The sequence below is a fragment of the Bufo gargarizans genome, chromosome 7, assembly GCF_014858855.1.
Source record: "Bufo gargarizans isolate SCDJY-AF-19 chromosome 7, ASM1485885v1, whole genome shotgun sequence".
NCBI lineage: Eukaryota > Metazoa > Chordata > Amphibia > Anura > Bufonidae > Bufo > Bufo gargarizans.
In genome coordinates this window covers 34,417,573-34,445,058 of record NC_058086.1, presented here as the reverse complement: position 1 = coordinate 34,445,058, position 27,486 = coordinate 34,417,573, and the positions used below count along the sequence as shown (strand labels likewise).

Here is a 27,486-nt window from a genome sequence, read left to right as displayed (position 1 = left end):
CAGTCTGCCTACAGCTATCAGCCTACAGCAGGGCATGATGGGATTTGTAGTTTTACAACAGCTGGAGAGACCCATCTATTTTGTAGACCCCCTTTAAGAAGCATAATTGCTGCACCAAGTGACCCTTGCCAACCACATGTGTATACATGCGTCTTATAGATTTTTAATTTAATTTAATTTTTTTGTTCCTATTTACCATGGCAGAAAATTCTCCTAGAACAGTCATTATTCAAAATGGCGACCAGGACTTCCTTCCAGCTGTGTGGATGTCTCCTATCAAGTCCTTTCTCCTCAATAAATGTACTGTATTAGGGCTCATGCACACAAACGTATTTTCTTTCCGTGTCCGTTGCAGACGGTATGCAGAATCATTCATTTCAATGGGTCCGCAACAAAAGTTACACCGTCCGCATTTCGTTGTCCATTCCGCAAAAAAAAAAGAACATGTCCTATTATTGTCTGCATTACGGACAAGGATAGGACTGTTCTATTAGGGGCAGCTGTTCCGTTCTGCAAAATACGGAATGCACACGGATGTCATCTGTATTTTTTGCGGACCGCAAAATACATACGGTTGTGTGCATGAGGCCTAAAGGTATGGACGGTATATAGAGAGAACAACATCTAATCTTTATACATAATTGGAAAAATTCACTTGTTACAAAAAATGCAGGCATGGCGGGACGGTGGAGGGATGCGGGCCCCTGTCAGGATGGCTAATTGACAGCCGATTTCCATGAATCCATCTCTGTGAGCATTTAGTGTGGCCTGTTCTGCTGGTAACTAGGTAACTGCGGCACTCCAGCTGTTGTGAAACTACAATTCCCAGCATGCTCTATTCATTTCTACGAGAGTTCTGAGAAGAGCAGAGCAAGGATACATGCTAGGAGTGGTAGTTTCGCGACAGCTGGAGGGCCGCAGGTTGCCTACCCCTGCCCTAGAGGATCCATGGGTTCTCCTCCTGGCACAGGGTCAATGTCTGATTGCAGGCTATGCTTGTGATCTTTCACTGGGTTCTAAAGCTGCTATGGAACTACAACTCTCAGCATGCCATGTGACAGCCATAATGTGGCTATCTATAACCTGTGGCAATAAGGCTGCTATGGAACTACAATCCTCAGCATACCCTGACAGCAATCTCTATATAACCTGTTGGACTAAGGCCACTATAAAACAACAACTCTCAACATGTCCTGATAGCTATCCTGCAACCAGAGGCTCTAAAGCTGCTACAAAACCACAACTCTCAGCATGTCCTCACCTTGTAGAGAGCTGTACAGCTGCTCTGACACTACATCTCCCAGCATACCCTGACAGCCGTAGCCTGTAAAGGCATGCTAGGAGTTGTAGTTTCCCGACTGCTGGCTCTGGTAGTGCAGTGTAAGGACAGCCTGAGACCTGACTGCGCTGCATTATATAATGTAGCCATTTGCACCACGTGACCCCGTTGTTGTTACAATGTATCAGCGGCTGCTGTGGCACAGGTGAAGCTGGCACCGCGCACATTCCTGCAGAATCCACACAGCCCCCTCCATGGACATAGAAACTACAGCTCCCAGCATGCTCTCCGGCTGCAGCGGCTTCTGATTGGTCGGGTAGCAGCTTCTATTTGGACTGTGCATGTGAGGGAGGAAGCCGAGGCTGACATGCAGCTATGAAGAGGGGTGAGTGCCTGGTAGTGGGGGGCAGTGCCCTCTGATGACTCCTCTGCAGGGTCTGGGCACAGGAGGAGCTGCCCGGGCTGTCTCTGCTGCCCTGCACTTTATCTTCTGACACTTGTGTGGTCTCTGTCCTCATATACTGGACTGTCTCATCAGTGGGAGGTTCTGCTCATTGGCCCAGTGCTTGCTCCTCAGGTGGTTCTGGATGGATGTAGGATCTTACTGATTTCAGATCATCTGTCTGTATCTATCAATTTCATATAAGTATCATATCTATCTATTATCTATTATATATGTATCTATCTCCTATCTATTTATCTATCTCATATCTATCTATCTATCTATCTATCTATCTATCTATCATCTATCTATCTATTTATCATGTATCTATCATCTATCTCATGTCTATCTCTCTATCTGTCTATCTATTATCTATCTAATTTGCAAAGAAGAGGTAGTACTCCAGATTTGGTGAAGGATGGTTGACCCGCTTCTATTTACAGCTGTTGGGTGAAAAAAAGTGGGTCACCAAATCTGGTGCTACCTCTTCTTTGCAAATTATACATTGTGGGACCAATAACCGATGGTCTGAAGAGATTATTATTATTATTATTATTATTATTATTTATTTTAAAGCGCCATTAATTTCATGGCACTGTACATCCAGAGTTACACAAATATAAAAAGAAACAATTAACAGACTGGTATCTATCTAATATCTATCTATCTATCCCATATCTATCTATCTATCTATCCCATATCTATCTATCTATCTATCCCATATCTATCTATCCCATATCTATCCCATATCTATCTATCTATCTACATATCTATCTATCTATCTATTATCTATCTATCCATCTATCCCATATCTATCTATCTATTATCTATCTATCTATCTATCTATCTATCTATCTATCTATCTATCTATCTATCTATTATCTATCTATCTCTTTATCTATCCCTTATCTATCTATCTATTATCTATCTATCTATCTCTTTATCTATCCCTTATCTATCTATCTATCTATCCCATATCTATCTATCTCTCAGTTCTAATTCTCCGCGCTGCAGCAGCCGTGACTTCTGTGTCATCTTCTTGGCTGCAGTGATGACGGGCCCATATACCACATGACCAATGATTGGCTGGTATATGTTCTTTTATGATTTGATCAAAATTACTGGCTTGGGGAATTTTTTTCAATAAGTCCAGACACCCCTTTTTAATCTTAGTTTTTTTTCCACTGGTCGCCATCTGTTATTGACTGCCCATTGAGGGGGGAGGTTCCCATCACAGACCAACAGCATAAGGACGTACTATCAATATCAGTTTCATAGAGGACCCTCCGCTTATGCCTGCCAAGGAGTTGTAGGCAGTATGTAGAGCAGCGTTCCCCAACTTGTGGCTCATCAGGTGTTGCATAACTACAAGTCCCAGCATGCCCTGACAGCCACAGGTGTAGAGAATTGCAGCACGGCCTCATTGAATTGGACTTTTGCAATGATCTGATAATCTCTGATGGCCAGAACACGGGCCGGCATGTGTGTGCGTTGTCTGATATTCACCATCGGTGTGGTTCACATAGATACAATGAAACTGAGGATTTAGGAAGGAGAAGAATATCTGGTGAAGTTTTTGTCTTTGATCGACTTTACGTTTAAAGGGTTTTTCCAGGACTAGAAAAATGGATGGCTTGTCCTTAGAAAAGACCATCCATATCAGATCAGTGGGAGTCCAGCTCTCAGCACCTACGCCGATCGGCAGCTGAAGGGCCCGTGGTGCTCAGGTCGGTGCTGCAGCCTCTTTATGTGTCGCTTTGCTTCGTGCACCTTCACATTGTGCATTTAGTAGGGTTGTGCCCGGTACTGCAGCGTTGTCCCAGTCACAGTGAATACAGCACAAGCGCTACTTTATTGTACAGGTTCATCTCAATAAATTAGAATATCATTGAAAACTTAATTTATTTCAGTAATTCAAGTTGAAAAGTGAACCTCATATATTTTCTATAGATTCATTACACACAGTGATCTTTTCTTTTAATGTTGACGACTATGGCTCACAGATAATGGAAACCCAAAAGTCAGTGGGGAAGATTTATCAAAACTGGTGGAAAGGAAAACTGCCCAACCAATCAGATTCCAACTTTCCTTTTTCAGACCTCCTGCTACCAGATTGACTTTTCACCAGTTTTGATAAATCTCCCCAGTATTTCGGAAAATTAGAATCTTGTAGACTCATGGTGTCACACTGTAATCGGCTAATCAACACAAAACACCTGCAAAGGTTTCGTAAAAATGGTCCATCTGTCTGGTTCAGTAGGCCATACAATCATGGGGGAAGACTGCTGACTTGAGAGTTGTCCAGAAGACAGTCATTGACACCCTCCACAAGGAGGGGAAGCAGAAGGTGATTGTTAAAGAAGTTGGCTGTTCAGAGTGCTGTATCCAAGCATATTAATGGGAAGTGGAAGGAAAAAGTGTGGTAGAAAAAGATGCACAAGCAACAGGGATAACCGCAGCCTTGAAAGGATTGTCAAGAAAAGGCCATCTAAGAATTTGGGGGGAGATTCACGAGGAGTGGACTGTGACTAGAAACAGTACTTCAAGAGCCACCAGACACAGACGTATCGAGGACGTGGGCTACAACTGTCACATTCCTTGTGTCAAGTCACTCGTGATCCAGAGACAACGTCAGAAGGATCTTACCTGGGCTAAGGAGGAAGAGGACTGGACTGTTGCTCAGTTATCCAAAGACCTGTTTTCAGATGAAAGTAAATTCAGCATTTTATTTGGAAATCAAGGTCCCCGAGGCTGCAGGAAGAGTGCAGAGGAACACATTCCAGGTTGCCTGAGGTCCGGTGTGAAGTCTCCACAGTCAGTGATGGTTTGAGGAGCCATGTCATCTGCTGGTGTTGGTCTACTGTGTTATATCAAGTCCAGAGTCAGCGCAGCCGTCTACCAGGAAATTTTAGAGCACTTAATGTTTCCCTCTGCTGATGAGCTTTAGGGAGATGCTGGGTTCATTTGCCAGCAGGACTTGGCACCTGCCCTCACTGCCCAAAGTACCAATACCTGGTTTAATAACCACGGTATCACTTCTGCTTGATTGGCCACCAAACCCTATAGAGAATCTTTGAGAGACACCAGACCCAGCAATGCAGACGAGCTGAGGACCACTATCAAAGCAACGTGGCCTTCCAAAACACCTCACAGGCTGGTCGCCTCCATGCCACATTGCGGCATTGATGCAAAAGGAGCCCCGACAAAGCACTGAGTGCCTATACTGGACAGACTTTCCGGTAGGCCAACATTTCTGTATTGAAAATAAAAAAAAATTAATTGGTCTGATATAATGTTGTAATTTTCTGAGATACTGACTTTTGGGTTTTCATTAGCCATAATCATTAATAGTAATAAACGCTTGAATTGTATCACTTGGTCTAATGAATCTATAGAATATATGAGAGATCACCCGGTGTGTAACGAATCTAGAGAATTTGTGAGTTTTGCTTTTTGAATTGAATTAGGAAATCAATAAACTCTTGGTGATATTCTAATTTACTGAGATGCACCTGTATGTACGGAGGCCGCAGCTCCGACCCGAGCACCTGATAGGCGGGGGTGCAGAGAGCCCCCACAATTATAGAATCGCTACCTTGGAAATACGTAGTTATCTGAAAGGGGTGCACAACTAAACCATAGGGCCCCATTACTTTACCAAATGCTCTACCGCGTTGATGGACGTAGATTTGCTCGTTTTGTGACCTGCACGCGCTAAATAAGCTGCTGCTTATGAGATCCATTATAGCGACACTGCATGTGGCATGAATGGGCGGGGGAGTTAGGTGACCCAACACGTGGCCAACATGACCGTGTCTTTATGTGCCCTTCTATCTTGTGGCAGTTATTCTCAGTATAAGACGGCTTATGTGTGAGTTAATATGATTTTGATTGTGACTCTCAGCCAACCTCGTTGTAGAGGCCGATGTAACTTAGCATTAAGTTTATACTAATTCTGTGGGGTTTTATATGTTGTTAATTAAAGACAATAATGCCCCGTTAGAAAAGGAATTTGATTGGACGATTGTCAGGCCGCTGTGGAGGTCACAATTAAGGGGACTGTCCCCTATGGAGGTCACTGTTAAGGGGTTGGGCTCCTGTGGAGGTCACTGTCAAGGGGTTGGGGTGCTGTGGAACTCACTGTTAAAGGGGCAGGCTGCTGTAAAGGTCAAAGTTAAGGGGTGGGCTGCTGTGGAGGTCCCATTTTAAGGAGATGGGACACTGTGGTGGGGGTCAGTATTAAGGGTGGGGGACTGTGGAGGTCACTGTTATGGGGGATACTGTCGATATCTTTTAACGACACACACAAACGTTAAATGAAATAGATGAAATATATCCGTGCGAAGTCGGGTCCTTCTGCTAATGCGATATAATTATGACTTTATCAACCTATGGCACCTCTTCAGGATATTGGCTTCACTTCACAGTTCTGTTACGGGATCCATTATGTAGTGGTGGATCCATCACACCGACACCAGTCAGTGGGTCCATTGGGCTCTATCATTTTCCCATAAAAAACAATGGAATCTGTGATAAAGGCTCCTGACAGAACCTCTAGCACAGATGGGAACCTACCTTTACATTGATGGCCCGTCAACTACTTTTAAAGAGCATCTGAGCAGGATCGACCCTATTAAACAAACCATAATGCCTGGTCGGGTTAAACCTGCTGATTAAGCAAGTACCATTCTTCCTTCAATCCGTTGATGAGTTTAGGAGAAATATTTTTATTTTGTTAATATGTAAATTAGAGCTTAAGTGCACCGAGGGCGGTCCCTCTACCTTAGCTCCACCACTCTTTTCCCCTGGACACTCCCCCGTCTACTTGATTGACAGGGCCAGGAAAGCAGAGCAGAGGACCTTAGGTGCTCAAAGTAGCTAAGGCCTGCCCTTGGTGCACCTAAGCCCTAATTTGCATATTTTTTAAAAATACTTATTTTTTCTAAACTCCTGAAATGGTGACTTACTGCAGCTACCACAAGGGAGAGAAAACTGCCTTTGAACTCAATGGCAGCTGCTAAAATCCCCATGCACAGAGCTCCCCCTAGTGGTGGCTGCTGTGAGTAACTATTAAGTCAGTGTGACAAGTAGATGGGGGAGTGTGCAGGGAGCGGCCAGGATCCTCCCTCGGTTACAAGAAGTAGGCAGTTCAGTGTCAGACACTACTAGGGTCCCCCGGTAGGCACATGGTCTCCCAGGATTACCTGAATCGCTCCTTTTTTATTTGCACATTTATTGGGGGCGCCGCTCTGCTCGCGCCATTACATCTCGTTATTTCATTCTGGGGGTGTGGCCAGAATGTAAGGGCGGGGCTTAGGCATAAAGGCTTTTTACAGCCCACGAGGCAGACTGCATCTGACATCTTCTTGGAAACAATAAAAGCTGAAGACGGGCAAAATCCAAAAAAACTGCAGTCTTTTCTCAAAACCACCTCTTGCCTGGTGCCACCAGTACATGAGGGCGCCCATACCAGCAGCTGGTCCTGGCCTCAGGTCCCTGAGAGGTTAGTCATTGTTTGCCATCCTAATCCTGTGATCTGTTTTCTTGGGCAGTAATAGAAACCAAAGAAATCACCGGCCTTTCCCAAGACCCGGAGAGCATGGAGAACAAGGAGAACGGCTCCACCGACTCTAAAAGGTAAAGTCTGCCAGGTCCAGGTCATTGTCCTCCATATCAGTGGGTGAGGTTCATAAAAACCAACGCGCTAAGGGAGAAGTAGAGGAGCAGGCTGTGAGGTACAACAGGTCTGATCCTTTCTTTCATATAGAGATAAAGGGCATCATTGACCCCGATGACCACCTCGTCTACATCATACGTGTGCAGTGAGCGGACCACATCCACACGTAGCTCAGCCTTCCGATCATCTGTCACTTTGGTAGTCCCAGGCAGTTCAGATGTATCTCTTTAGTCCTACAATAGGATCCCTTTAACCCTTGGAGGACCGGCAATTTTCCACTTTTTTGTTTTTCACTCCCCCTCTTCTTAGAGTCATAACTTTTTTATTTTTCCGTTCACATAGCCTTATGACAGCTTATTTTTGCGGGAGACAAGTTGTATTTTTTAATGGCACCATTTATAGTTGCATACAATGTAGTGAAAGCAGGAAAAAACGCAATTCTGCCACAGTTAATTATTATTATTTTTTTTTAAGGTGTTGACTATGCGGTAAAATTGACCTGTTACTTTTCACTTATACCATTTTGAAGTGTGTGTGACTTTTTGATCGCTTTTAAAAATAAAATTTAAGGTAGTTGAAGTGACGAAAAATGGCAAATTAGCGTTTTATTTTTATTTTTTTTACGCCATTTGACATATGGGATTAATATTGTTATATTTTAATAGTGTGGGCATCTTCACATGTAGCATTGCCCATAATGTGTATTTTTTCATTGGTTAAGTATTTAGATTTTGGGGAAGGGGGGGGGGTGATCTGAGAGTTAATATATTTTTTTTATATCTTTAAAAACTTTTTTTTTTTTAACTTTAAGTCACCCTGGATGAATATAACTGTTAATCATTAGATTTTTCATTAAGTGTTCTTGCATGTATATTCTCACATATATATTCTTATTATTATAGCCAAATTTACCACCCTAACTCCTCCCACAGTTTTTACTCTACATAGACAGTAATATACCGAAACGTGCGAATTGTTCCCAATTGGTGTGCTATTACTTTGTGGAACGTTTCGCCGAATGGTTCACGAAATATCTGCGTTTTTGTGGCGAAATTGGTCCCATAGGAATGAATGGCGGAATGTTCAAAACTAGAGTGGGAGCTGAAAACTCAGGACATAATTTCTAAACTGCCACCACTCCCTCATTTTCAAGCCCATCTACACAAATCTTATATCAAAACGTTCAGCTATCCCTGCTGCCACTTAAAATCGGCTAAGCCAATAGTCCTGATAGTTTTCACAATATGACCATTTGCTTGCAACTCACGCCGCCCATTGACATTCATTGAAACTCCACTCCAGCCACCATACTATGCCTCAAAATGTAGGTCTGGGTCTTGTGATTCTCACAATATAAAACTCTACCTAAAATTACAACCGTTTGAAGATGGCAACCGCCAGTGAAGTGAGCAAGTTGGAGCAGTTTGTTTTTAACCGCTCTTCTCTTCCCTTGCTGTAGAATGAGTTGCCATAGCAACCCAGGTGTGTGAGCAGCCAGCAAAGTGACAAAAGCTAGAGTGTGAGCTGAAAAAAACAGGACATGATTTCTAAACTGTCATCACTCCCTTATTTTAAATCGGCTGCTAATGTTTTTTTATAAATGTATGTTTTAATGTAACTGTGAAGCACTTGGATGGAGGCACTTCACAAGAATTTCCCCAGAAATTGTAGCTTTTCTAGTTTTCAATATAACGATGAGTCTGCATTACTGTTCAGGTTTGATATTTTTTCTAGCTTTTTTTCTAGCTCCATAGAGAATGGGAGACCACCAGATCCTGCGCACTGGGCCATCGATGATGTCGTCAATTACTTCAAAACGGCCGGATTTGAAGAACAAGCAACCGCATTTAAAGACCAGGTACAATAATTAAAGGGGTTATCACATGATTTATTTAAAAAAAAATGAGAATCAGACATCATATAGTACATGACAATCTCTTTCAGAACAGTAGAAAAAATCCAGCAGCAGTCTTCGGATCGAATCCAATGTCTTTATTTCTTCATTATAACATTCATAGGCTGACCAGACAAGCAAGGTCTACGCGTTTCGACTGTACGTCTTAGACCCCTTTCACACGGGCGAGTATTCAGCGCGGGTGCAAAGCGTGAGGTGAACGCATTGCACCCGCACTGAATCCGGACCCATTCATTTCTATGGGGGTGTGCACATGAGCGTTGATTTTCACGCATCACTTCTGCGTTGCGCGTAAATCGCAGCATGCTCTATATTGTGCGATTTCCACGCAACGAAGGCCCCATAGGAGTGAATGAGGCTGCATGAAAATCGCAAGCATCCGCAAGCAAGTGCGGATGCGGTGCAATTTTCACGCGCGGTTGCTAGGTGACGATTGGGATGGAGACCTGATCATTTTATTATTTTCCCTTATAACATGGTTATAAGGGAAAATAATAGCATTCTGAATACAGAACGCATAGTACAATAGCGCTGGAGGGGTTAAAAAAAAATAAAAAATAATTTAACTCACCTTAATCCACTTGCTCGCGCAGCCCGCCATCTCTTCTGTCTTCTTTTTTGCTGATTGCAGGAAAAGGACCGGTGGCGACGTCACTCCGGTCATCACATGGTCCATCACCATGGTAAAAGATCATGTGACGGACCATTTGATGACCGGAGTGACATCACCACAGGTCATTTTCCTGCAATGAGCAAAGAAGAAGACAGAAGAGATGCCGGCTGCGCGAGCAAGTGGATTAAGGTGAGTTAAATTATTATTATTATTTTTTTTATTTTATTTTTTTAACCCCTCCAGCGCTATTGTACTTAGCATTCTGTATTCAGAATGCTATTATTTTCCCTTATAACCATGTTATAAGGGAAAATAATACAATCTACGCAACCCCGATCCCAAACCTGAACTTCTGTGAAGAAGTTCGGGTTTGGGTACCAAACATTCAGATTTTTCTCACACGCGTGCAAAACGCATTACAATGTTTTGCACTCGCGCGTAAAAATCGTGCATTTTCCCGCAACGCACCCGCCTCGTATCCGGGCCAAAAATATGACGCCTGTGTGAAAGAGGCCTTAGTGATGACTTGCCTGTCTGGTCAGCCTATGGATCTTATAATAAAGAAATTGGATTTTATGCTGAGCCTGCTGCTGGATTCTTTCTACTGTTCTGATTGATTCCTGGTCCGGGATCCGTGCACGGCGAAGGTGGGTGAGCTGAAATCCCTTTTTTTCATATATTTTGTGCTTATGATAATCTTTTTCTAACGAACATAGAACCAGCTCCGTACTGGACATGGATCTAGAGATCTCCCCATTCACTTCTCCAATTGGTCTGCTAGATTTATTTTAGGCTGGCAGTGCAGGGCGGATGTCCTTTCTCATAGGGTGTGTCCTTTCTGCTGCAGCTAGTGGCAGTTGAAGGATAGAACTGAGCGTGTGCTTCCATCTCAGTGAGCAGGACAAAGAAATTAGGCTGGGTTCACACCTGAGCGTTTTACAGCGCGTTCCTACGCGGTTTAAAATGCTTAACAGGCAAGAACCAATGATTCCCTATTGGAATGGTTCTCACCTGAGCGTTTTACAGCGCGTACGATCGCGCTGTAAAACGCCCGACGCCCCCAAGAAGTACAGGAGCTTCTTTAGGGCGTCTTGTCGCGCGTTCCCGTACATAGACTTCAGCGGGAACGCGCGACAATGGGCGTTCGCTTGTCTCTGTATGCGCGATTGCAAACGCCCGTACAATTGCGCATACAGAGCGTACGTTCAAGTACGCTCAGGTCTGAACCCAGTCTTAGGAAAAGAGCAAACGGCAGGTACTCACCCTGCTCCCAGTACATAATAACATTTCATTATAACCCACCCCAACGCCAGCAGTGTTATATAATACAGTGCATTATATCTCCTGCCTATGTCAGAAATAAGGTAAAGAACAAACAGCAGGTGGCGCCATACAGATACATTTTATTGAATAGCTTAGTGGCTGTACCAAATTTTTAATTGCATGCAATTAGAAAAGTTTTCAGAATTAGGTGCTAGTTGAATATTGAATAAAGTATAATATTTTTTGCGAAGAAAACCTGGATATAGGATTTTCCCCATCTTAGACAGTGATGGAATATGCTCAGGATTGGTGTGGGTCCCATCAGGAGAATGGCAGCGGCCATGTCCAGGCAGATAATACATGTACGGCTACTTTCACACTAGCGTTTTAGTTTTCCGGTATTGAGATCTGTCATAGGGGCTCAATACCGGAAAAAAAAACGCTTCCGTTTTGTCCCCATTTATTGTCAATAGGGACATAACTGAACTGAACAGAACGGAAAGCCCCAAAATGCATTCCGTACTGTTTAGTTGCGTTCCCATCCTGGAGAAAACCGCAACATATTGTAGTTTACTTTCCGTCCTGGGATGCGGATCAAGACGGATCCGGCATGACCCCCAATGCAAGTCAATGGGGACGGATCAGTTTTCTCTGCCACAATAGAAAACGGATCCGTCCCCCATTGACTTTCAATGGAGTTCATGACGGATCCGTCATTGCTATGTTAAAGATAATACAGCCGGATCCGTTCATAACGGATGCAGACGGTTGTATTATCAGTAACGGAAGCGTTTTTGCTGAACCCTGCCGGATCCAGCAGAAACACTAGTGTGAAAGTAGCCTTAATAACGGACAAGTGATGGTTTCATTTGGGATAATTAATGTAGTGAGTGTACAGAAGGTGAATTACCCGGAGAGCTGCTGCCAGATCTGATGTATATGAAGGAAATGTGTATTATTTTGAATTCCGTTTTGCTAGAATACTATTTTCCCTCTAGATGGCGCTCTCAGCCCATGTCTACTGTGGGAGTCTCTGTAGCAAATCGCCCCAGTGAAGGTCAACGGACAGGATCCCTTTCAATAACGATTCACCGTTTTATTTCGGATTGTTACATTGTATGTGTGTTAGGGAACTTTCACACTAGCGGCGCTGAGTTCCGTCCTAGGGGCTTATTCCGGAAAAGAACTGATCCGTTTTATCCTAATGCATTCTGAATGGAGAGCAATCCGATCAGGATTCATCAGGACGTCTTCAGTTCAGTCTTTTTGCCTTTTCAGGACGGAGATAATACCGGAGCATGCTGCGGTTTTATCTCCGTCGAAAATCCGGAACACTTTTTTCCCATTGAAATACATTAATGCTGGATCCGGCCCCAAGTGTTCCGGCAAAATGGATCCGGCATTGCAGTCTGCGCATGCTCAGACCGAAATTTTTTCAAAATAAATAAATGCCGGATCTGTTTTTCCGGATGACACCGGAGAGACGGATCCGGAATTTCAATACATTTGTCATACGGCTCAGGATCCTGATCCGTCTGACAAATGCCGTCAGTTTGCGTCCGTATTGGCGGAATCCTCTGCCGCTAGTGTGAAGGTAGCCTTACTATTACATCTTCCAGCTGAATGATCGTCTCCCTCTTTCTGTCTCCCCGTCAGGAAATCGATGGGAAATCTCTCCTGCTCATGACCAGAAATGACGTTTTAACTGGACTTTCACTAAAACTGGGCCCGGCTCTTAAAATCTACGAATATCACGTGAAGCCGCTGCAGACGCAGCACCTCAAGAGCGCCTCCCCATAAGACGCGGCCTGTCATCACGGGGCTGCAATCCTAAAGCCAAATATAAACTGTCCGCGAGGATGCATGACCGGGGGACGGACGCGGGGACCTCGGTCCTTAGGAAGACGTATTGTGTTTTGTGATTCTCCGAAAAAAATATGACAACTTGGTTGGTATGTGACCCCGCATGGACAAATCCAATATTGTGTACAGGACTGACCCCCTGCCGCCAGGTCACATGACTTCCTGCCCGACGTCATATGGGATTCCTAGGTGTCTTGTAATATTCTAGATTCATAAGGTACCCCAAGGGCAAAAAAACCCAAAACAACAGTGCCCCCCCCCCCCCCCCAGTGGTCAGATAAGGAATATTTCATCTGTATGGGGCCTAGATGAATGCACTTCTCTCACTTACGGGGCTTGACCCCTGTTTAAAGGGCATCTGTCAGCAGTTTTGTACCTAGGACACTGGCTGACCTGTTACATGTGCGCTTGGCAACTGAAGACATCTGTCTTGGTCCCATGTTCGTATGTGCCCCCATTGCTGAGAAAAATTAAGTTTTAATATATGCAAATGAGCCTCTAGGAGCAACGGGGGCGTTACCATTACACCTAGAGGCTCTGCTCTCTCTGCAACTGCCACTTTGATTGACAGAACCAGACAGTAAAACATCTTCACACCTGGCCCTGTCGAAGTGCAGAGGGTGCGGCAGTTGCAGAGAGAGCAGAGCCTCTAGGTGTAATGGTAACGCCCCCGTTGCTCCTAGAGGCTCATTTGCATATATTAAAACATCATTTTTCTCAGCAATGCAGGCACATATGAACATGGGACCAACACAGATGCCTTCAGCTGCCAAGTGCACATGTAACAGGTCAGCCAGTGTCATAGGGACAAAACTGCTGACAGATGCCCTGTAATGCAAGTGCCTATTGCTCTTGGTACCACCAGCCCCCCAATAACCATGTATACACCTGTTATGGAGCCAGTTTTTCTTGCTGGCTGATTCCATGTAAAGGTATCCCTTTAAATCCTAGAGCGCCGTAGATTGGGACAGGTTAGTAGTTGACTTGTCAGCCACCTAGGAAGATTCTCCTACCTTATACAATTCATGTCCTTGCCACTAGGGGGCAGTATTATAATAGTGCTGCTAAAAGTACAATGGGCTCGTAAAATGACAAACGCTCTCCTGACCCAGAAATGATCCGTTGTCACTTCCCTCCCCCATTCGATATCGTCAGATCATATACAGGAATAGGCTAATGGGCGATGGCATCATTTAAAATGGAATTTTTTAATTTAGTTGATTTATTTTTAGTTTTTTATAAATTGTGACCTCCGCAGTCAACCTATTTATTGGGGTGACAACCTGCAGACTGGAGTACAGGCAGTGGTCCCTGGGAAGGGTATGCAAATGAGCTCTCCTCCAGAAGGAAGGAAACTGTGTCTCTAGCGCCACCTATTGTCCGACCAACTAAAGAGCCTGCAAACACCACTAGGGATTTTAGCTGCCGTTTTCATGCAGTTTTTGAGGCCGTTGTCAGGTGTGGATTGTAGAGGGAGGAAAGATATATATATATATATATATATATATTTTTTTTTATTTTATTTTTTTTAAATCCACCCCCGTTTTTTCCCTTTTTTTTTTTATCCACCCCAGGTTTTGGCCAAAATAACTGCATTAAAGCAGCAAGTGTAAGGCCCCTTTCACACGGGCGAGTATTCCGCACGGATGCGAAGCGTGAGTTGAACACATTGCACCCGCACTGAATCCGGACCCATTCATTTCTATGGGGCTGTGCACATGAGCGGTGATTTTCATGCATCACTTGTGCGTTGCGTGAAAATCACAGCATGCTCTATATTGTGCGTTTTTCACGTAACGCAGGCCCCATAGAAGTGAATAGGGTTGCGTGAAAATCGCAAGCATCCGCAAGCAAGTGTGGATGAGGTGCGATTTTCACGCACGGTTGCTAGGAGACGATCGGATGGAGACCCGATCATTATTATTTTCCCTTATAACATGGTTATAAGGGAAAATAATAGCATTCTGAATACAGAATGCATAGTACAATAGCGCTGGAGGGGTTAAAAAAAACAAAAAAAACAATTTAACTCACCTTAGTCCAGTTGATTGCACTGCCGGCTTCTCATCTGTCTCCTTTGCTGAACAGGACCTGGGGTCACGTCACTCCGGTCATCACATGGTCCGTCACATGATCTTTTACCATGGTGATGGACCATGTGATGACCGGAGTGACGTCACCCCAGGTCCTGTTCCTGCAATGGATGCTCACCACAGGTCCTGTTCAGCAAAAGAGACAGACGAGAAGCCTGGCTGCGCGATCAACTGGACTAAGGTGAGTTACATTTTTTATTATTTTTTTTAACCCCTCCAGCCCTATTGTACTCTGCATTCTGTATTCATAATGCTATTATTTTCCCTTATAACCATGTTATAAGGGAAAATAATACAATCTACAGAACACCGATCCCAAACCCAAACTTCTGTGAAGAAGTTCGGGTTTGGGTACCAAACACGCGCGATTTTTCTCACGCGAGTGCAAAACGCATTACAATGCAACGCACCCGCACGTCTGAAAGAGGCCTAAGAGCACTTTTAATACTAGGTCCAAGCTGGGGATGAAGGCAATGTAGACACCGTCTCTGTATACAGCAGATTTGCAGGACGGCCTCTATATGGATGAGACCCACAGATTCGGAAGTCGGAAGACTGCGCATGGAGCTAGAGATGCATTTCTATATCTAAGAACGTTCCATGACAATCGCGCGATCTATAAGACTTTTGTAGAGTTTTGAGCATATTGAATCCAGAGCATTCTTACAGAGCACGTTCACACGTGTCAGATTTCTAACTCTGCATGTGAATGGCATCGTTGCTGACAGTCCTGAATTTGCAGGGACTCTCCCTAATTTTCAGACAACTCTATGCAAATTCGGAAAATTTCTGCTGCAGAAGTAATTGGGATGTGAGACGTGTTTTGGATGGAGACTCTGAGGATTGGTCCCACCTAAGGGCTCATGTACGCAAACGTATTTTCTTTCCGTGTCCGTTCCGTTTTTGGTTTTTTTGCGGACTGAATCCGGAACCATTCATTTCAATGGGTAAAACGTAAGTTACTCCGCGTGCATTCTGTGTCCGTACGTCCTTTCCGCAAAAATATAGAACATGTCTTATTATTGTCCGCATTACAGACAAGGATAGGACTGTTCTATCAGGGGCCAGTTGTTGCGTCCACAAAATACGCAATCCACACGGATGTCATCCGTATTTATGCGGACCACAAAATACATACGGTTGTGTGCATGAGCCCTAGAGGGGTTATGCCGAAATGAAAATCGGACATCATATAGTACATGACAATCTCCTTCTAACAAAGCTAGAACCTGCCCTGGACCTCACATGGATCCAGAGATCTCCACATTAATTCCTCCGATTGTTCTGCTAGATTTATTTCAGGCTGGCAGCTGAGGGGGCAGCGGGCGTGTCCTTTGTCAGCAGGCGTGTCCTTTCTGCCGCAGCTCTTTCCTTACAACTGCCACATCTTCCAACAGAAGAAATGCTTTGTATCAGTTAGGCTACTTTCACACTAGCGTTCAAGCGGATCCGTTCTGAACGGATCCGCTCATATTAATGCACTAGCGTTGAAGCGGATCCGTTCTGAACGGATCCGCTCATATTAATGCAGACGGTGGCTCCGTTCAGAACGGATCTGTCTGCATTATAACTTAGAAAAATTTCTAAGTGTGAAAGTAGCCTGAGCGGATCCGTTCAGACTTTACATTGAAAGTCAATGGGGGACGGATCCGCTTGAAGATTGAGCCATATGGTGTCATCTTCAAGCGGATCCGTCCCCATTGACTTCCATTGTAAGTCGGAACGGATCCGCTCGCCTCCGCACGGCCAGGCGGACACCCGAACGCTGCTTGCAGCGTTCAGGTGTCCGCTCACTGAGCGGAGCGGAGACTGAGCGCTGGCCGGCGGATGCATTCTCAGTGGATCCGCCTCCACTGAGAATGCATTAGGGCTGGACGGCTGCGTTCAGGGCCGCTTGTGAGCCCCTTCAAACGGAGCTCACGAGCGGACACCTGAACGCAGGTGTGAAAGGAGCCTAAAAGATTTAAACTAAGCATCTAAGCATGTGCGACCACCTCGCTGAGGTGGACAATAGATAAGGAAGAGAACAAACAGCAGGTGGCGCTATACAGATATATTTTTTATTGAATTTTTAATTACAGGCAATTACAAAAGTATTCAGATCCAGGAGCTGGTTTGAAAAATGTTGAATATTTTTAGTGGCACAACCCCTTTAAATGACTATGGAGCTAATCCTCAAGTGACTCTGCTGCTCACCTCCATGGTAGAAATCCAAGGGTACAGCTATGGAATCAGACTTAGTATGTGAGCATACCCTGAAAGTTATCGCTGGAGCTACTTTATATACGAAATAGCGAAATAGCAACTCCCTAATGCAGCGTCATGAGACATGCAAACTGGTGTGCAGGTCACCAATGGGGGGGAAGGGAGGCGGAAATGGTGCAAAGTCCCGCATGTTGTTCGGAAAACTCTCCTATCACTACACAGAGCAATTGGGGGTCATTGAGATAAATTAGGGAATTGCTATTTATGCTGGAATTTCCAAGGTGGAGCTTCTGAGATCTGCATTACAGACTTACCGAAAGAGTCTGAGACAGAATAACTGCGACAATCTTGGTGTGTATGGAAATATTATAAAGATTCTCTAAAAACGACTTTGTAATAGAGACGTTATTGTGACTGCCTCCTCCCTGCCAGGGCGCCACTTTTATGGGCATTGGTCACCCTTTACTTTAAAGGCATGTATTACGTACCTTAATAAAGCTAGAGGTGGCATCTGTCCCTGGGGAGGGGCGATATTGCACATAAGTGCCCGAAGGCTTCTAGCCAGAGACCCTGCATAGTTGCCAACAGTCCTGAAGTTGCAGGGACTGTCCCTAATTTTCAGAGGCAGTCCATGCAAATTCAGGGTCTTCAGGGCGGGACTTATATTAATCCCACCTATAAATGGGCAGACCCATGTGGTTTGGGGGCATTCAGGTTTGTCATGGGGTAATATGCCCTGTGAGCTACGGTAACTGCACTTTGTCCTTGACCGGGGCGGATTTGCCATAGACCCTACAGGGAAATTTCCCGGTGGGCCGATGCCCAGGGGGCCACACAAGCCCTCTTGATGGCCGCAGGCCAGGTACATAATGATCTGAGGCTCAGCAGCCGCAGGTGCCCTCCTGATCGCCTGTGATACACTTGTATACTGTGGTTGGGGCGGCAGTATTTTGTGCTGTCCTGTGGTACTTGGTTCTGCTGGGGCGGTATTCTGTGCTGCACTGCAGTATTGCAGGCCCCGCCTACTTCTGTTGTCCCCGCCTACTTGTTTTGTCCTGTCTTCTGTCCATTTGAACCCACCTACAACATGGGGCCGCTTTTAGGCCCCTTTCACACGAGCAAGTTTTTTCCGCGCGGGTGCAATGCGTGACGTGAACGCACAGCACCCGCACTGAATCTTGAGCCATTCATTCCAATGGGTCTGTGTGCATGTTTTTTTTTTCACGCATCCGTTCTGCGTTACCTGAAAAACGCGTTTTTCACGCGGCCCTGGCCCCATAGAAGTGAATAGGGGTTCAGTGAAAAACGCATTGCATCCGGAAGTTTTTAACTGATGGTTGCTAAGAGATGTTGTTTGTAAAACTTCTGGTTTTTTTATCACGCAATCAAAACGCATTGCACTCGACTGTAAAAAACGGAACAACTGAACGCAATCGCAGACAAAACCAACTGAACTTGCTTGCAAAATGGTGCGAGTTTCACTGAACGCGGACCTAATCCGTATCGTTCGTGTGAAAGAGGCCTTGTCCAGGGCCACTCGTCCCGTCCCTGACGCCCGCTCCGTGGTGTCATACTTCTGCTCGCCATGATTTTCACTCCATTATGTGATGTATATAAAATCCGAAATTTTAGTTTTCTTCTAATTTGTTTTGGTTTCCTGCGCTGCGGGTGGTCATTAAGATTCATGAGGTAGCGCAGGTCCATCGATCTTTGCTTTGCTCGCACCGTCTGCTCGTACATCATGGGGTCCAAAAGATTCACAGTGAGATCCGAAAATACATGGTGACCTGTATGGACACGTTTAACGTTCCTTATTGGCTAGTACAGGGATGTCGCCGTATGGAATAGCGTAGTAGCAGGTGCACCCAAGCTCCGCTCCTTTCTGTGAGCAGGCCCTCCCTGGCGGCTTTGATTGAAAGGGCCAGGCAGTGGCAAAGCAGCGAGGGAGGAGTGCAGCTTGGGTGCAACAAGAGCAACGGTGACACCCTCATTGCACCAAAGGCCTACTTTGCATATATCTCGGGAAAGGAGCCTCGGATCAACAAAAGAAAATCGTTTTAGGGTCCATTCACACGTCCCACATTTTGCGGAACAGAATTGGGGAACCATTCATTTCGATGTGGGGTCCGGATCCAGAAATGCGGACCCGCACTTCCGGGTCTGCATTTCCATTCCCGAAAAAAATAGAACATGCCCTATTCTTGTCCGCGGACAAGAATAGGCACATTCTATTCGTGCCGGCGATGTGTGGTCCACAAAATGCGGAACGCACATTGCCGCTGTCCGTGTTATGCGGATCCGTGGATCTGCAAAACACACACATGGACGTGTGAATGGACCCTTAATCAGATACACCACAGCAATGTGGAAGGTCGCTGGTGACAGATTCCCCTTAAAGGGGCTGTCCACGGCAAAAAGCTGCTAGATGGGCACACAGAAACCACCTACTATTGTGTTCCGTGGGAAGCCAAGAATGGACATGTCCTTTATTTGGCGTGGTTGCAACCATAATCCGCAGCGGCGTGAATGGCAGCACAGCCTCCCATTGAAAACAATGTGCATGGCCGCTCAGTAGCTTTATGGTGTGTAATCCGTGCCAACTTCAGTCTCCAGAAAACGTGGCCTCTTAAAACCCCAAAAAAACTGAATGTTTTTGAAAATTTACTGTGTTGAGGATCAGAGAAGCAAGGAAGACATGACCTGTGTGTTTCCTGCAGGCCCCATATACACATCACTGGGCTATATAATAGTATAGCAACGCCCTTTATACAGGCACAGATCGCGTCTTCTCTTCATGTCCTCCGGGTCTTGTTTCCATGGAAATTGACCATTTGCAGAACCCAAACTTCTGCTCAGTGAGCTCTGTGGAGGATCTGACCAAGAGGATGCGGATCCTTTCAGTTCTCTGTCATAGTACAGAACCATCAGTGTAACAGCCTAAGGCTACATGCACACGACCGTAAACCGTCTGCAAACCGCGGATCCGCAAAACACAGAAGCCGCCCGTGTGCCTTCCGCAATTTGCGGAACAGAATGGGCGGCCCATTGTAGAAATGCCTATTCTTGTCCACATAACGGACAAGAATAGGACATGCTCTATTTTTTTTGCGGGCCCGCGGAACGGAGCAACGGATGCGGACAGCACACGGAGTGCTGTCCGTATCTTTTGCGGCCCCAGTGAAGTGAATGGGTCCGCATCCGAGCCGCAAAAACTGCGGCTTGGATGCGGACCAAAACAACGGCCGTGTGCATGAGGCCTAATCGACACGATGGAACCCGGCCCACAAGTCAGGCCTCGTTCATATTTCCGCGTCAGTGTCACATCTGTGAAAAAAAAGAGTACGTGTTTCATCCGTGAAGATGTCCGTGATGGATCCCTGGTTGGTCCGTGTGTTATCTGTAATTCATGGACGTTACTCAGCTGAAAATCAATTTTAAGAGCATTTCCTATCTTTCTTCCGTGAAAAACGGACGCACCACAGATGACCACCGTATGGTGTACGTAATTTTCACCGACCGACAGATTTACATGGGCGCGGCGCATGGATCAAAGTAGGACGTGTTTCTGCCATTTTTCTGCAGATGCAAGGAACGTAAAATTTAACGGAAATGTGAACAGACCATAGATTTCTTATGGGTCAGTATGCTGTCCGCTAAAAATGCTGACAGCACCTGTCCGTAAAAAAAAAAACGGATATGTAAATGAGACCTCAGGGTGTTTTGCCACTTTTACAGTTTAAGGGCTCATGCACACGACCGTATGTATGTTGCAGTCTGCAAAACACGGATCCGCAAAAAAAACTGATGACATCCTTGTGACATCTGTATTGAATCCGTTTTAGTTTTTTTTGCGGATCCCTAGTAACAATGCCTGCAAAACAGACAATAATAGGACATGTTCTATTTTTTTGTGGAACGGACATGTGGACATACGGAAACGGAGTCATTTCAGTTTTTTTTTGCAGACCCTTTGAAGTGAATGGTTCCGCATACGGACCTGTAAACAGAACGGAAACAAAACAAAAAATACGTTTGTGTGCATGAGCCCTAACAGGCTTAGCAAAAAAGCTAATATTTCAGGTGTTATCTCTTCTGATTCCAGCGCCAGGTCCCTCCTGGAGGCCGTGGTCCCAGCCATCGGCCTTGCCAGCTGATTCCTCACCCTCCACTTCTGCCATGGCTTTCTCTGCTTCCAGCTCAGCTGATACAAGTCGCGGATCTCCTGCCGTCCAGTGCAGGAGCATCAGGTTGCCATGTCCATATAGATGTTTGCCCGAGTGGCCTATATAGAGGAGACCTGGGCCATGCTGCCTGCTGTTTAAGCTTCATCTGGACTTTTTCCTGTACCTGCAAAATACTGAATTAGCTTTGTTCCTAGACACGGTTTTGGTATAGTTTTGGGTTTTTTCTATTGTTTGCTCCTTTGGATTTAGTCACCTGGTACCTGTTGTTCTTCTTCTGATTTTGACCCCTGCCTCATCCTCTGAGTACACACCCACTGCATATAGGTTTTGACCATTTTCTTGATGATGACCTTCACTACCCTTCAGATCTGAGCATCATGAAGAACAGGTTTCCATTACTATTGATCTCAGAATTGTTCGATCACATTAAAGCAGCTCTTTACTTCTCCAGATTGGACCTACAAGTGGAAAGCTACCTAATATGCCAAAGATAGAAACTATGGGGATGGGGGAAATGACGGAAGTTGTTTTTTTTTTTTTTTTTTTACGTCATCCCAGACTGAAGTAAGATTGTGAAATTTTTGGTCATTTTTTTGAAAAACTCACAATTGACAAATCTGACGTACACCTAACTTACATAGCTAACCGAAGAAAAAGCTGCAATGTTTTGCACAAAATATGTGTCAACATTTTAGACTTTTTTCCCACCAAAATTCTGGTGCCAATGAGACGACAAATTCCAGCCTATGAACATCTTGTGATATCTTTCGATCTCTGCAATGTTCCCGCTGTTTTTGTCAACAGTTCGTAAATGAAAACCCGTCAGTTACTTGTCTCTTCTGTGTGGTAACTGCTCGGACAGAAATTTGGGCGAGCAAAGTTGGATAAATGTTTGTTCAAACTTCCTTGCAGGCCTCAAAAAAAATTCTATAGGTCTTTGTAAGGATCTAGTCAAAGTCTCTGGGCTTCAAAACCCTTCAGAGATTGATTGACTTTGTAAATTATTACTGTCAATTTATCCAAAATGGAAACAAACCCTTCTGTGGTTCAAATCATGTGAAATCTGAAGACTTGTTCTTCCTTGGTTCTGGTTCTTCATCCAAATTCCATTGAGCTATTTTTATCTGGAGGTCGATGACTCTCTATTTGGAGTTGATGTCGTTGTCTCCTCAAAGTCACACAGAAATAAGTGCACACTGTGGCTTCTTCTCTATGAATTCTCCCCTGTGGATAAAAATAAATCCATCAGAGACCACGAGGTTCTGGCAGCGAAACTTATAGAGGGAACTTTCTTCAGCAACCACAAAAATTCTGAAAATCTCCAGTCTCTCTGTAGACTCAATCCACGCCAAGCACGTTGGAGAGTGGAGATGCTTACTACAGATCCTTTAACTCAAGGACCTGGCACACATCACTGATCCCAACAGTATTCTGACCACGACCAGTATTGGGCCTCATGCACATGACCATCTGCAAAAAAATGGATCCGCAAAAAATACAGATGACGTCTATATTCATTACATATTTTGCGGAACGGAACAGCTGGCCCCTAATAGAACAGTCTTATCCTTGTCCGTAATGCGGAACGGACATATGGATATACGGAAACGGAATGCACACGGAGTACCTTTCAGTTTTTTTTGCGGACCTATTGAAATGAGTGGTTTTGTATACGGTCCGCAAAAAAACGGACATGGAATGAAAATACGTTTGTGTGCATGAGGCCTTACTCCTGCAATGCCCCCCAGTGCCTTCCTCTCAGCTTTTGAAAACCCCAAGGAGGGACAGTGGCAGTTGCGTGCTGCGTGCTCTGGTGCTATACACTAAGCCACACAGCATGCTAAGGAAAGAAGTGTTAACTCTTTGTTGTTTGCAAATGGCCACATGTTTTGGACAAACTGTGTGGCCATTAACAAACCGCAAGGAGTAAGCACTTGTTCATGAGCAAGCTGCACGGATCTGTGCCTCACATGACGGCCGCTAGATAGAAGAGTACACTTGAAGGTGTTTTCCAGGATTACTATGTAGTTGTTTACTTCATGTACATCTTCCCCATGCTTATTTTTTTCAATTTGGACCCTCCTGACCCATTTGCATCATGTAAACCAATTCCTCTGGTTTGTTTCCATCCTGTAGGTAGCACTTCCTGTTGCTGTATCCAACCAAACCCATGATGCACTTCTCCTTCCTCTGCCACAGCTCCAGCACCGCCCCTAACAATGTCCAGCTAGTTTATAGCTCCTCCCACCCAGCTAGTTATATAGACACTCCCCTATCACCCCCCCAAACAACGTCCAGCTAGTTTATAGCTCCTCCTACCAGCTAGTTAGACACTCCCCTATCACCTCTCCTAACAATGTCCAGATAGTTTATAGCTCCTCCCACCCAGCTAGTTACATAGACACTCCCCTATCACAGCCCCTAACAACATCCAGCTAGTTTAAAGCTCCTCCCACCCAGCTAGTTACATATACACTCCCCTATTACCGCCCCTAAAAAATGCCCAGCCAGTTTATGGCTCCTCCCACCCAGCTACATAGACACTCCCCTATTACCGCCCCTAAAAAATGCCCAGCCAGTTTATAGCTCCTCCCACCCAGCTAGTTACATAGACACGCTCATGTCACTGCCCCGCCCATGGACATGACATGACAGGAAATAAGAAAGAGCTGCATGGACATGGTCATGTGACCACAGCCCAGAACGGGAAATAGGAGCCATAGAGGGAAAAGAGCTCCATTATTACAGCAACCTTCATAAATGATTATTTGAAAGGATGTTGATGCCGACCAGAAAACCCCTTTAAGGGGTACAGCTTTCTCTGTTCATGCAAAGCATTCCACGGGTAAACCCGCACATAAGGACTGCTTTTTGCTCAAAATATAGGTCCGAGCCGATGCCTATTTCTCTTGGCATGACGCAAGAACAGAACTGAGTGACCCAGAACACCAAACTGACAAAGGTTCTGCTTCTAGTGATTGTTCACACACTGCAGTCATGTCGGATTGTCTTGTGATCTTTTAAAACCATGACAAGTAAATTGGTGAAAAGTAAAGTAAATAAGCCTAAAGGGTGTGGACACATGTAGGGCCCACTCTGCGCCCAGGGGCCATCCATGATACAGCCAAAAACATAAATTCACGCAATGCGTTAGAATTTTTCTTTTAGGGGATACCCTGTGCGTTGCGGATTTGCTTCAGATTTGTGACAGTGAACACAACCATGATCTCGCTTTCTGAAGACAAGTAAAATGAGCTGCAAAGTATATCATGGTCGTAATCTGGAGCAGTGGAAATGTTTTCTCTGGAGTAACGGATCACGTTTCACTCTCTGGCCGTCGGATGATTGTGGGTTTGGCAGATGCCGGAGAATGGAGGGATAGCGTTAAAGGGGTTCTCCAGGAATTTGATATTGATGGCCTTTTCTCAGGAAAGGTCATCATCAGTATCAGATCGGTGGGAGCGCCGCAGCCTCATTAAACAGCTGATCCCTGGAGTCAGACCCCCGCCGATCTGATATTGATGACCTATCCTGAGGATAGCCCAACAATATCAGATTCCTGGATAACCTCTTTAATATCAGATTCCTGGATAACCTCTTTAAGCGGCTGTTTTTCAGGAGTTGTCCCCTTATTTCCAGTGAAGGGTAATGTTAAAGGGGCTGTTTCATCTTGCTGTTACTAAGGTGAGAGGAGACTAAGCCTCAATGACCAGGGAACAGCAGAACGGGACGGTGCTCATCTGTTTCCATAGCTCCCATAGAAGCAGGCTCGGACTGGTCCCCCGGGGTACAGGTGAATCCCCCGGTGGGCCCCTGAGCAAGATGGGCCCCTAGACTCCCACCCCCTGCACAAGTGCCACATAACACAGTAGAGTTACTGCACTACATACAGTGGATATAAAAAGTCTACACACCCCTGTTAAAATGTCAGGTTTCTGTGTTGTATAAAGATGAGACAAAGATGAATCATTTCAGAACTTTTTCCACCTTTAATGTGACCTATAAACTGTACAACTCAATGGAAAAACAAACTGAAATCTTTTAGGTGGAGGGAAGAAAACAAAAAATAAAATAATGTGGTTGCATAAGTGTGCACACCCTCTTATAACTGGGGATGTAGCTGTGTTCAGAATTAAGCAATCACATTCAAAATCATGTTACATAGGAGTCAGCATACACCGGCCATCATTTAAAGCCATGGTCCACAGAGAGCTTCCAAAGCATCAGAGGGATCTTATTGTTAGAAGGTATCAGTCAGGAGAAGGGGACAAAAGAAATTTCCAAGGCATTAGATAGACCATGGAACACAGTGAAGACAGTCATCATCAAGTGGAGAAAATATGGCACAACAGTGACATTACCAAGAACCGGACGTCCCTCCAAAATTGATGAAAAGACGAGAAGAAAACTGGTCTGGGAGGCGACCAAGAGGCCTACAGCAACATTACAGGAGCTGCAGGAATATCTGGCAAGTACTGGCCGTGTGGTACATGTGACAACAATCTCCCGTATTCTTCATATGTCTGGGCTATGGGGTAAAAGAGCAAGATGAAAGCCTTTTCTTACGAAGAAAAACATCCAAGCCAGGCTACAGTTTGCAAAAACACATCTGAAGTCTCCCAAAAGCATGTGAGAAAAGGTGTTATGGTCTGATAGAACCAAGGTTGAACTTTTTGGCCATAATTCCAAAAGATATGTTTGGCGCAAAAACAACACTTGCACATCACCAAAAGATCACCAAACCCACAGTGAAGCATGGTGGTGGCAGCATCATGCCAAGGGGCTGTTCTTCTTCAGCTGGAACTGGGGCCTTAGTTAAGCTCAAGGGAATTATGAACAGTTCCAAATACAAGTCAATATTGGCACAAAACCTTCAGGCTTCTGCTAGAAAGCTGAACATGAAGGGGAACTTCATCTTTCAGCATGACAACGACCCAAAGCATACATCCAAATCAACAGAGGAATGGCTTCACCAGAAGAAGATTACAGTTTTGGAATGGCCCAGCCAGAGCCCAGACCTGAATCCGATTGAAAATCTGTGGGATGATCTGAAGAGGGCCGTGCCCAGGAGATGCCCTCGCAATCTGACAGATTTGGAGTGTTTTTGAAAAGAAGAGTGGGCAAATCTTGCCAAGTCAAAATGTGCCATGCTGATAGACTCATACCCCAAAAGACTGAGTGCTGTAATAAAATCAAAAGGGGCTTCAACAAAAGTATTAGTTTAAGGGTGTGCACACTTATGCAACCATATTATTTTATTTTTATATTTTTTCTTCCCTCTACCCAAAATATTTCAGTTTGTTTTTCAATTGAGTTGTACAGTTTATAGGTCACATTAAAGGTGGAAAAAGTTCTGAAATGATTTATCTTTGTCTCATTTCTATACACAGAAACCTGACATTTTAACAGGGGTGTGTAGACTTTTTATATCCACTGCACATATATTCAATGTACAGCACCTCCACCAGCCTATATTCATATTAAAAAAAATTGATAATTATTAAAGAAACTCCCCAGTTTATTATTATAGACACGATCAGAGCTGAGATGACTTCTAGTTATAGAGGAAAGTACCAGAGTCCTCTTCTCCCCAGGACCTACCTTCTCAAAGTCACTGCAGGGACCCCCATGTTCAATCATCTGGTAGCATCTTGCTGCTGTGTGAGCAGGTAATATCTGAATGTATCCGTACGGTGGGCCCTAAAATAAATTATACTGGGGGGCCCTAAGCTCCCCAGTTCGGCACTGCATTGAAGTTATTGGGAGCTATGGAAAAATCAGAGCCTGCAGTGTTATGCTAGCTCCCCCAACCTCTGGAAGGGTCTTTTAATTATCACAGGTACTAAACAGTGGTATGGCGCTCCTTCACACAAGGAGTGAGTTGGGTTCTCCGGAGCTCAGTTGGTGGTTTGTAGCCATGGCCGTATTATCCTGGATTGATGATGATGAAGA

General features: G+C 44.8%; 1 protein-coding gene across 2 annotated transcripts; it reads left to right on the top strand.

The window, feature by feature from the left end:
- The first annotated feature begins 1,607 nt into the window (after positions 1–1,607).
- SAMD13 (sterile alpha motif domain containing 13) lies at positions 1,608–13,501 on the top strand. Of its 2 annotated transcripts, none has more exons than XM_044302196.1 (4): positions 1,608–1,664; positions 7,274–7,358; positions 9,145–9,256; positions 12,846–13,501. In XM_044302196.1, exons 1-4 carry the CDS (start codon positions 1,655–1,657, stop codon positions 12,987–12,989), a joined length of 351 nt encoding a protein of 116 aa, XP_044158131.1. In that variant the 5' UTR covers positions 1,608–1,654; the 3' UTR covers positions 12,990–13,501. The 2 variants fall into 2 exon arrangements, with proteins under 2 accessions (XP_044158131.1, XP_044158130.1); XM_044302195.1 differs by having other exon boundaries at positions 1,631–1,664; positions 9,133–9,256.
- Positions 13,502–27,486: the final 13,985 nt, after the last annotated feature.

What these genes read in the sequence shown, in the direction of transcription:
- SAMD13 (XM_044302195.1), top strand. An exon ending in GGCTCCACCGACTCTAAAAG is followed by an intron (nt 7,359 to 9,132) that starts GTAAAGTCTGCC and finishes TATTTTTTCTAG; the next exon opens with CTTTTTTTCTAGCTCCATAG. An exon ending in CAACCGCATTTAAAGACCAG is followed by an intron (nt 9,257 to 12,845) that starts GTACAATAATTA and finishes TCTCCCCGTCAG; the next exon opens with GAAATCGATGGGAAATCTCT.